A 12201-nucleotide genomic window follows, 5' to 3' on the forward strand; every position below is an offset into this window, starting at 1 on the left:
TGGGGGCGCAAAAAATACTGGGTGCCGAAACAGAATAGATCCGAAAAGTTAAAAGATAGGTTATAATTTTGTTAGCTTTTGCAATAGTCATTGGTTTAATTAGCTGCTAATTAGAAAAAAAAAATTGGATTAGAACAGAAAAAATTAGAACAGGAAGTCTGCATGCGAACCACGATTGCTTGAGATTGTTTCCCAGTTAAGTTGGTTACCTGAAAGTTGAGGGCCCACCAAAAGCACCAAAAGAGTACAAAAGTCCAATTTAGACTGAAAAGACGGACGCCTTTTTGATGTTAACATAAAACAACCGCTTAAAAACTATACCTGTCAAAACACAAAATATGGTTTAGTTTTTAAATATGTAAGACTGAGATAAAATGCTGTAAATGTTTTATTCAAATAAATGTCCGACTTCTGAAAACTGCTATTAAACGTGACATTATTAAAAGGCATTCCTGGTTTAATTCCCTGTATCTTGTATTAATTAATCTAAACGTATGTGAAGTGTGAAGAGGTCAAAAATTGCAGGTCAGAAAAATTGAAGCATCAGTTGTTAATTGAAAAGGAAAAATTAAAGATGTCTGTTTAATAGTTTACCTGCTATATTTTTTACTTCGTCGTACTAAATTTTTTTCGCCTTAGTTCACAGCTTTTTCAACATTTGCGTGAAATTTTGTTGACTTCTCTAGGCTAGTTTTACTCTTCTCTCATTCTGCTATAAAAAATTTAGACAGTATGTGCTCATCAAAGCAATTCAAAATGAATGGAGTCAGTACCAAAAAAAACGAAAATAGAAACGGGATAAACTCAGAAAGCCCAATTTTAGATGCGCGCTACTCGAACTTGTTCTTAGTTAACATTTCTAATTCTTATTGGTATTGATACTAGCTCTTGTGTTGCCTCACTACGAAATAGGAGTATGTTCAGCTCCAGAATTGCATCAAAATAGTTTGCACTTTAAAATTGTTTGTATACAAAAATTTTTTTCATTGGGGTATTCTCTTTCAATCCCAATCTTGGTTATGAGAATCAACGGCGGCTATTTTCCGGCAATCTGACGGGTATGTTTTTTTTAAATTAATTGCTCTTGAATGAGAAGCAATTATTGTAAACGTATGTGTCCTATTAATGCAATTTTTTCGCTTGACCGTTCTGCGCTTTTGTTTTAGAATAATCTTGACTTCTCAAGTGACCTTTTCACGCACTTCTTTATTTTTGAGTGTTTTCAATTATTCTAACTCCGAAATAATGTTTGTTAGAGACTCGATGTCAAACAAAACCGACTGTTAGAGACTCGATGTCAAATCCATGATAGACGACTGGGTAATACCTCCGTCGAGGTGACGGAAACGGACTCAGGAGGCCGGGGTTCGAATCCTAGCGTAGGCTGATGTTTTTGCACCCGTAGAAAACTATCAAGGCTACAGCCCCTGAATTAAATTGCACCGCTTGTCATTTGAGATCAATTTTTCTGACGTTAGTCGATTTGTTTGATTGCTCTCAAACAAAGTTAGAAATTATTGTAAACGTGTTGGTCTTTTTTATGCAATATTTTTGCTTGGCTGTTTTGACTTTTCGAGTGACTTTCTCGTCTTGACTTTTTGCGTTTTCAGCGATCTAAATTTCTCTCTCATTCAACATTTTAAGCAGCTGAACTCAAATTGACGGCAGTTCACTACTAAAAGTCAAATGAAAAGCGCTAAAATTGCTGTCATTTTCATTTTAATTCAGTGTTTATAATAGTGTATGATAACCTCTGTCATTTGAAGCCCTCCATACTAAATATACCCCCCCCCCCCGAGTGAAGCAGGCTGCAACATGTTCGGGGTCGCACTGGTTCGAGAGAAATTTTTGCGACGTTAGCTATGTTGTAATTACTTTTGCTGCCCTAGTTGGGAAAAGTTTGGTAATAGCCGCCGTAGTTTGGTAATAGTAGCCGCCTAACCTTCACCTTTACTTCTGACTTACCTCACTCTTTATTTCAATTGAAATGAATTAAGATTTGATTAAACGCATTTACGCGAATACGTTAAAGGACAAAAATTGAAATTAATAGAAACGGGATAAACCAATAAAACTCGGGTGCTAAGGCCAAATGTTTGAAAACTGCATTAAATTATCAAAGTTCTTTAGGGTATAATGTTAAATGGTTCTAGTGTTACGCTTTTTGTCCTCCAATTTAAAGCCTCAATTCGCCAAATTTGTCACAGTCAAAATTTCTGAGCTCACGTAGATTAAAATTTTTGAACAAGGTTGTTTTGTCTATGCATTTTTGAGCAAGGTTATTTTGATATTACTGTTTTTGGGCTGAAAATTCTGACGCCAGGCGCTCTAGCGGGTCTTAGATTTCAACAGCTAGGCTTTCAACGCGTCTATCCTGAATGCTTTTATTCAATGCTTTTATTTTCTCTCACTTTAAGAAACCACTTTTATCTGTTTGTCTGGCAGTGTTACCTTGGTCTACTAGTCTTGCTTTTTGTTTATATGCTTTGACTCATTTTTCTGATAAGTTTCGCTTTTAGTTTTCAGATTGCGATAAATAGGTAAAGCTCGTTCTGCATTAAGTTTCAACAGAGGCCATCAGCTGGCTTTAATAGTCGTTTATGTACTGAAGTTGTAAATGTACTGAAGTTGTTTGGAACTAAATTCAAGGTGAAAAGGTCATTTGAAGTTTTATACCACAAAATCGTGCTGATTTTTGTTTTTTGTCCGTTTCTGTGATTTGTCTTAAACAGGACTTCAATTGATATTTTAAAAATCTGTTAGAAGTCTTCTGCATGCTAGAAATGCACTTCATAACTTTTTTTGGTGTTTTGGCATTGGAAATTTGATAACAAAGTTGTATTTATTTTCTCAATTTTTTTCGAACTTTGAAAATTTTTGTCGTTCATGAGTTTTTCGATCTTTTTAAGGCAATGGCTCAATTTTAGGGCTTCAAAATGACAGTTTGGATAGTTGTTACTAACAACGAAATAGGTTTCAAGATATTAATTTGAAGAATTTTAGCAAATTTTCATGAAAGTTTTCACAATTTGAGTTCTTCTATCTTTAAGGTCCAGTAAATCTTCTTAAGGACTTCAAAATACGGTATTTGATAATTTCTGGTGATAGAAAAATAGTTTTGAAGATGTGGTTGTGAGGAATTTAAACAATTTTTAATTAAAATTTGTCTTTTTTTGCAAGTTTCTTTAAAAAATTTATTGTTCTTCAACTTTTTCAATCTTAGGGGACAAAGTAGATATTTGCAAGCTTGTGTTTGTGTTATTGGGTGGACTCGATCTGAACAATCTTTTAGTGAGGTCGTCGGCTTAAAAAAAAGTTTAAGTTTGTTGTTGCCTCTATTTGTATCTTTGAAAAGGGCGGAAAAAGGTTTCTGCTGCTTTCTAAATTAGTTATTCTGCCTTTTTAGTGACCATGATTTGACTTTGATGGCATGAGTACGAATAATTTAGGCAAATATACAATATTTTCAAGTTTTTGGAATTTTGTTGACAATGGCATGAAGATGGTGCGAATTTTAGTGTTGTCTTTCGTTTTTGTCTCCTGCCTGTAAGTGCTTCGGTCATATCCAGCAGATTTTGTTTTTGTTTTCCAGTTACCTTTTCTTTGCGCTGTGACAGTTTTGATTGAAAAGCATGGTACTCAACACGACAAAGTATACATTTTGAATGCTGTCCTTTCTAGTATTTTTGGACGAAAAAAGTTCTTTGAATTGTGTCATGACTTGTCCTGCTATGTTTTTCGTCGCTTGACTTGTGACTCACACTCGCTGTTTCAACTGAATGGATTTTGATTTCTTTCACGCTTTGAGTTGCGCAATGAATACGGTCAATCTTTGAATTACGCAATGTGAATACGGTCAATGCTAAGAACGATTGCTTGCTGAGATTGGTATTAAGATTAATAGCTTTCTGTTTAGAAGCTGAATTAAGTATATTTTTAGAATGTAGCTGACTGCACATCTGTTTATCTTTTTTTGACACTTAATTATCCTGTTTTTTTCCTTTTCTGTGCCAATCCCCGATGTACGTCAAGCGCGTGAACGGCAAATATTTTTCGGAATTTTGCTGGCTGTGTTTATATTGACAGCAACCTGCATAAAAAATGCTTTTGGTCTTTCGATGGCCACCAGCAACATTGCGGAGAACAGTAAGTTAATGTTTTGATATTTAAAATAGTGTTAGTAATTCTAGTTCTACTGGCCTTCTTCATTTTAGTGTGATTTTTCGTTTTTTTTAATGGCCGATTTGACTTCTTGATTGACTATGACTGTGATTTTGCGTCAACTAAATGGCTCTCATTCAGAATTAAATCATCTAAAGTCAAGTGGTCAGAATTAATTCATCTAAAGTGCTCTTCGTTTTTTTTTAATTTTTAATTATATCTGTATTGTTCCTAGGTTTAGGAAAACGGGATAACTTGAGTGGTATGGGTCTTTCTAGTAACGTGATATTTTCTTGTTTTATCATTTTGGACAATGGAATCATTTTTTTTTGGGGGGGGATCGCAAACATGTAAATATAGGCAATATAACCAGATGGTTAAATATTAAACATGTTCTCCAATAAATTGGTTCTTTAAATTAAGTAATTTTGTGAATATAATAGTCATTTTAGTGGTTCGCATTGTAGGTAAAAATGGAGTTATCCAGGTTCAATTTTTTGCCTATAGTTTTGATATTGTCATCATTTTAAACATAATTTTGCCCAAAATCTTTCAAAGCTGTTGACAAAATTATTTCAGAAATAAAGGCCTAATTCAACCATGTTTTCTCATAGATTTGTATGTTTAATTTGGGACCTTTTAAAGCAATTTCATCATTCCCATTTTTTTTGTTAATTTAACTTTGCATCAATGATGAGTAAATTTTTCATGATGAAATCTATTTCTTCACAATAGCTAAATGGTTATTTTAATCTGTGCTATTTGCGTTCCATTTTCTTATTCTTATTGAACATGTCATGTCTTATTTTACAATAATATTGATTGAATAATCTTTTCCATCAATAATAATTTTGACTCAGTTAGTCTCAGTAACTTTTTGCGACAGAGAATAGTGGGAAGACCGACTGTGTCGAGGGCAAGTACAATTTTTCATCTGTTTTTGTTCAACGTTTTGTTATTCGGCCGATGTGAGCTGCTTTAGGTTTTTGTTTTCTTGGTACTGTTTTATGATTTTCGATTAGTCGGCGTTGCTGCCCATCGGTTGATTGACTGGTTATAAGTGAAAGATCAGGTTAAAATAGCCGTAATTTTGAAAAAATCGTAATTAAGACATCTTAGTTTTGTAATTGAGTTCTCTCTCGCGCATTTTCATTCAATTGAAAGGAAAAGGCGCTTCTTTTCATTTTAAAGTTTTTTGTGGCAATAGGCGCATCATGGCAATTTTGCTGATTTTTAATTTCTGTTGTACAGGTGAAGGACATCGAGATCAAGGTTTGACAAGTTTGCAAGCTCGAGTTTTGCGGAATTTTCCATTAATTTGACTTCCAACTAAGATCTCTCAACTTGATGTGGAATTGAATTGCCGATGATATTTTACCTGACGCAAAATAAGCAGCACTGTGTTGAACTCTATTCATGTTGAACGCTGTTGTTTTGTCTTTCAAAAAGTTTTCAGTTTGTTTAATGCCAAAAATTAAAATAAAAAATGCTGAAACTAAAAATTGAGACTGTTGAGGTGAATTTAAACCTGCTTTGTGTAATCTTTGACTTGGATGTGGGAAGAATTGGTGAAAATCTCTTTTCAGACGATCTGTGGTATATGCACTTACAACATAAATATGCGGTAGTAAAGATTGGATAATGGAAGTGGTCGTGACAGCAGTAGACCAGGTCGCCCTGGAGGGCACAACTGGCATTACTCTCACCAAACTGTGGTACGAAGTGGGAAGGACTCTCAACAGACAGCTGTCCTACTGCCAGAAGCTGCGCATTATCAGCCACTTGTTACATACACCTGGATACAGGTCAGGCCACTTAAATTACGCCATTACTATTAAGTGGTAAGAAAAAAGTGGATAAAAGAAACCCAAGCTAGAAAGTTTGAGCTGTTGGTGCTATGACCGTACTAGAATGACTTATGTTATGCTGAGAGAGATCCAGCTGTTTATCAATTGCTGAGTGTGAAGTTTCTTAGCTGCTACCTGGATAACCTGAGTTTCTGTCTGCTGGGGCAATTGACACGGTTTAATGGTAGCAGCAACTAAGCACTGTCCAACAAATGTCTTGTTAATAGCCGCCCTCATCTTCTCAGCCGGCTATTATAGCGCTCCTATTTTTTTACAATTCAAAGAATTTGAATTGTATTGGGGCGCTGTCTTTTTTACGACTCGAAGAGGAGTATTGGAGAAGTCCTTGTTTTTTAATCAATTTTATTGGAGTGATTTTTGAAGAGGGAAATGAAACGCGTGAAAAAATTTGGAGTGATTTTGGCGCTGAACAAAAGTGAAGAGTGGAGCGAAAAGAGAGTGGATTTTGTTCATGCCGCTGTTTAGGAGAGAGAGCGAGAAATTGATGTGTGAAAAAGTTTTCTCTAAGCGAGCGAATTTTTTTTGTTCATGTGCGGCATTTTAAAGCAGTTTTTTTTTCATTTATTTTGGTTAAGAGGTTTGGTTATGATTTTGTTTTAATTTTAGGCTGGTTTCGGTAGTGCTTTGAAGGCTTTTGGAAATTCATGTGAATTTTATGATAATTCGGAGGTTTTTAATGTATTTTAATGTATTTTGATTTTCGGGCTAATTTTTGCGTTTTTTGACGATTATTTTGTTTTACTGGCTCAAATGGGTATTGAAGAAACCCCTTCTAATTGAGCAAATTTATGGTAACAATTGGCTACAATTTTGTGGGTAAAAATCTTTTTTTGTTGAACTATTTGGAACTATTTTTCTTAATTTTTTGCAGTTTTTCGTTTTTTCTGTTTTTAGCTAATTTTCTTAGCCTATTATGACTTGCCTATTGTTTTGCGAGCAACTGGATACCCTATTGGCTGATGGGAATTTTGCTTTGGATTTATATGCTTTTGAAACTTGAAAAAAATTTGATATTTTTTTTCAGTTTTTCAGTAAAAGTTGTTTTTAAGAGCCTTCTTTTCATATTTTAGCCTAAAGCATTTTTTCAAAATTCACATAAGTGGTTTTTTTAAAAACTAGTTGTTTTGATGAAGTTATTTTGCAGAGATAGTTTTTTCGGGAGCTCAATTTATAACAAAATTTGGTTTTTTATCATATTTTAGATTTGATTTTATTGTCTTTGCTTTTTTGTTTCATGGTTTTGTTTCAAGGTAATCATAAATTAGTGAAGGAACGTTTTGTTTGATGAGTAGTTGGATGGCGTTTAAATGGATGTTCACTTCGAGTCGTTTCCGGAATTTTTCCGGCTATGTTTTTTTTTACGATCTGTTCACATATTTTCATGATTTTTGAAGTCAAATTGGAGTAGTGATTTTGGTCACGCCGAAACAGGAAATGGAGCGAAAAAGCGAGTGGTTTTGCGGCGTGAATTTTTTTCGCTCTAGTTTTAAAGTAGAGTGAGGAAACGGTGTTTGAACAAAAATTCGGTTTCTCGGTATTGGTTTTTTTTGTTCACATGCGGCAATTTCACTCTGATTTTTACTGTTTTTTCGATTGATTGGATCGGATTTTTTTTCTAAGTGGTTTTCCAATCCCTTCACAGCTCATTCTAGGCCTAGTTTTTTGTTTGAATTAAAATTTCATTTCTCGCTAGGAGTTTTTTTGCTCACATGCGGCATTTTGATATTGATATTGTTTTTTTCTTATTTGTTCTCATTTTTTTTAAAATGGTTTTCTGAATTCACTCATAGTCCATTCTAGGTCTAGTTTTTCTGTTTAGTCAATGAAATTTCTTTGAATTGTACGTTAGGACTTGTCCTGCTATGTTTTTTACTTCGTCGAATAAAAAATGTTTCGCTTTACCTCATTTTGTCGCCTTTTCAACATTTTGCGTGAAATCTTTTTGACTTCTCTAGGCTAGTTTCGCTCTTCTCTCATTCTGCTAAAAGTGATTTTGAACATCAGTTGCTCAGCAAAGCAATTCAAAATGAACAGAGTTAGTACAAAAAGGGATGTCAGAAATAGAAACGGGATAAACCCATAAAGCCCAATTTTAGATGCCCGCTATTTGAATGTCGTTCCTATAAGTCTTATTTACCATCTCTAATGCTTATTGTTATTGATAGTAGCCCCTGTAGCCTCTCTCTATGAGACAGAAGTATGTTCAACTACGAAATGCCATCAAAATAAATCGGACTTAAAAAATGTTTTTGTACAAAAATCTTTTTTTTTTCAATATCTTCTGTTATGTCAAACATGCTCATTGGAATCAACGGCGGCTATTTTCCGGCAATCTGCCGGGTATGTTTTGTATATTTCTGGGTAATCAACCTCTTTTTAGGTGCTTCTATTTGGACCATCCCCGAAAACTATCTATTCTGCCTCCAGTTAGTGATCCTCTCAAGTTATATGGAGCTGCAGAGCGCCATTACGCCCCAAACGCCTCTGTCCAGTTTTCATGCAAGAATCCAATCCCCCCTCTTTACATTAACCCAGCTGTCGCTGATTTCGGCTTTTGTCCAGATCGACTGAATCGTGTAGAAATGGACGATACAGATGCAGAGGACCTACTGGAATACGACCCAGACAGACTGACTGTTGTAGCCAATTATAGCGACCGAGTCCGGATGTTGTTACCACCAGACGTAGCAGTCGAGGAACAGGTTGAGACCTTCAGCATGTTCATGATTCTAGAATATCTAGCTAAATGCAGAGAGCGTGGAGCGTTTTTGTCAGAATTACGCGAAGATTGGGCTTCTGGTCTAGATGTATACGCTTTAGTGTCACAAGCATACAAAAATGGCCTAATTTGTAAAGAAAATTGGTGCATTAAAAATAAATCGGACAATGTAGTTTTGGTGAAATTGTCGCGATTTGCAGATCGAACCAATTTTAATGAGGACATTGAAGAGAAATTACCAGCTCCAGTTATTGCGTTTGATCAGGCCATGATAGACTACAGAAAAAATTTCCCAGACAAAACTTCTTTCCCTAGAAAGTTTCTAATGCCTTACTTTAACAATGACATGAATGATCTGAAGAAGAATGTGGAATACATGAAAGCTCATGGCTACATTAAATGTGTGTATATAAGGTCGGGAAAGACGCTCAATAAATTCGGTGAGGAAAAATTTGTTCCTCAACTGCAAAGATGTCACCCAAAGCCAAAGTTCAAATGGTCCAACCCGATATCTGACAAATCTGCGCCAGTAGTTGCCCCTGACTTAATAGAACCCGACCAGACTATGGGTAGTATGTATCGGGATCTCTTATCGCAATCGGACGTCACATTAAACAACATATCCGCATATACTGGGTGCATGTATTACGTTGCACGAGGTGTTGATAAACATTTTAGCCAAGCTTACAAAGATCAGATTAACGTGAGTACGGTCGAGTACTGTAAAACATTCACAAAGGTGAGAAGCGTGGCTATCGATGACAATTCGAACGAACCAAGTTCATCATTGATCTCAGTTGTGAGTGACAATCGCGAATCAAAACAACAGCATCCGCAGTCGGAGTTTGAAACCGTGCCAGAAACGGTGACTGCTCCAGATTCCAGTATGAAGAAGCAACCATCGTCTCAAAAAAGCTCTTCTAGTGGTAAAAAAGTGGGAGCTGCGTTATGGAAAGATTACATAACGCACGATTTGACAGAATTCGGAATCGAACTAACTCCTGAAGATTTCACATTCAAGCATAAATTCTTCAGAACAGATTTGCAAAAGCTAAGACGTGCGGTTGTGTTGAAACATTTGGCAAAATTGTCGGTTATGGAGATTAACAGTTTAGCAGGTGTTGTGGGGGAGGTTGAGAAGACGATTGGATTGACTAATCCTATGTGGGATCGAAAATCGAGGAAGAGATTCATGGACATTCTGTCTGCTGAAAACCTCATCAGTCAAATTGGAGTCAAATATGATCGCAATGGACTGGAGAGAGAAGTTAGTTGTTTAGAAACATTTTCATTGACACTGCAAGAAAATATGTCAATTACCCCCCCCCCCCTACCCCCCCCCCCCCCCACCACCACCACCACTTCCCTGTCCACCCTCATTCACCTAGCGATTTAAAAATTTTACATTTTTTCAGGTTCACGTGATAGTTTTACCCGGAGTGGACGAGAACCACCCCTTAGTCCACAAATTGATAACTGACAAGGCAACTGTACGGTTTACAGACAAAGACAAAGAACAGCTGGCACAAGATGCGGATTTACAGCGATTGGCTGACAGTACCGATGATCAACAACAGAACAATGACCTTGATAGATCTAATGTGCCTTTTGTCAGTATGCTAAACGGAGATGAAACTGCTTCAAATGTGGTTGTATCGCTCACTTCTCTGCCGGTTGATTCTGCTTCAATTCCTGCAACTGAACTGGAGTTGACAGAACAAGTCCATAGTGTGTTGGATTTGGAATCAGAGGCTACGAATGAGATAACGGACAGAATTAATTCATTTAATCACGATTATGCGGTCAATGGTGCCACTGTAGTGACCGATGCTGGAAATTCTCAGAGCCTTGAAAGTGGCCAGGCTGCCGAGAATTTCGATTCCCCGCTCATCTCCCAACCACCACAACTGCCAGCCGTAAGTCATAGCCAGGAACTAAAGCTTTTTTAAGTACGCTCGCAACTTAGTTTCATTTTTTGTGTTAAGCATAATTGGAATGCTCCGATTATTGGGTGCCATTCTGGTCAGATATTGTTTCAAAATTCGTATGAAACCGGAGAACATGGCAGGCTGTCTTTTATAATAGCCGCGAAGCGATAGCGGCTATTATTGGGGACATCGTGGATTTTTACAATTCAAAGAATTTAAATTGTATTGGGGCGCGCTGTCTTTGTTTCTAAGATGTGTTCACACATCTTCATGATTTTTGAAGTCAAATTGGAGTAGTGATTTTGCTCACGCCGAAACAGGAAATGGAGCGAAAAAGCGAGTGGTTTTTGCGGCGTGAAATTTTTTTTGCTCTAATTTTGAAGTGAGAAAACGGTGTTTGAACAAAAATTCGCTTTCTCGATAGTGGTTTTTTTTCACATGCGGTAATTTCAGTTTGATGTTTACTGTTTTACTGGGTTTTTTGTATTGGATTTTTTTAAAATAGTTTTCTCAACCCATCCATAGTTCATTCTAGTTTTTTGTTTGAAACAAATTTCCATTACTCGCTAGTGGTTTTTTGTTCACATGCGGCATTTTGAAATTGGTTTTGTTTTTTTTTAATCTGATTTTTTAGAAAAGGGGTTTTCCAATTCACTCATAGTCCGTTCTACGTCATTTTTAATTCGCAGTTTCGCTTTCTAGTTTTTTGTTTAGTCAATGAAAGTTCTTTGAATTGTACTTATATGCCCTTAGTGCCAAACTATATGCCCTAATTCTTGACTATTAGTCTTGAGTTTTTGGTTTTGAATATCAATTTTAAAAAAGTTTTTTTAGGGCTTTTTCTTTATAGAGCTATGTGTCATAAAATTGACAGTCCGATTCTAACCCAAAAAGTCTGGTGGTCTATTAAAGGACTGGTGGTCAATCTGTCTATCTTTTTTCTTTAGTTGCTTCAATTCATGGAAGGTCACAAGCGTCTATCGCGGCTATTTTCCGGCAATCTGCCGGCTATGTTCTTCAGTACTACATATACAATCGACATAGCTCAAGAAATATTTGAGCAAAGCCAAGAGAAAAAACTTTTTCGTAAAAAAAGTGGGAACATCTGAAGCCCAAACGCACTGTGGAATTGGCTTTTACCATGAATTTAAACTCCTAAGTCATGAACACGTTAATTGAAACTTGGATTTTGAGTAGTTAATTAGATTGCAATGTTTCGGAGCTAATCATGAGCATATTTACTTTATGAACAAACGTGATGTCAGTTCATCGAGCTCTGTAAAAACTAAAAACTAAGAATTGTGTTTTTAAAAACCTATTTGCGAGTTCTTGAATTTTTCCAAGAATTTGGAAAAGTATTTGCTTTCCAACTATTGGTTACAATCAACAGGTATAGAAAAGGCAATAAATGCAATATAAAATATTACGTTTTTATTTTTTGCGCATGTTAGGAGCAAAGATGTTAAGATCATTGAAACCTGATGCTTTCGTGGTGAAGTTTGGCGGTACATTGGCTTCTCTATAA

General features: G+C 36.0%; 1 protein-coding gene across 2 annotated transcripts in view; it reads left to right on the forward strand.

Annotated features, from left to right (window-relative positions):
* Positions 1-5672: 5672 nt before the first annotated feature.
* Positions 5673-12201, forward strand: part of LOC142339534 (uncharacterized) — a 70739-nt gene continuing 64210 nt past the window's right edge. Inside the window, exons 1-3 of one of the 2 annotated variants that reach the window (XM_075389640.1) lie at positions 5673-5966; positions 8410-10015; positions 10164-10664. In XM_075389640.1, coding sequence (XP_075245755.1) covers positions 5803-5966; positions 8410-10015; positions 10164-10664 — 2271 coding nt within the window. In that variant the 5' untranslated portion in view covers positions 5673-5802. The remainder of the gene's footprint in view (positions 5967-8409; positions 10016-10163; positions 10665-12201) is intronic. The other variant, XM_075389639.1, reaches the window with a different exon arrangement.

Source organism: Convolutriloba macropyga, chromosome 5, assembly GCF_964194025.1.
Source record: "Convolutriloba macropyga chromosome 5, txConMacr16.3, whole genome shotgun sequence".
Classification (NCBI taxonomy): Eukaryota; Metazoa; Xenacoelomorpha; order Acoela; family Convolutidae; genus Convolutriloba; species Convolutriloba macropyga.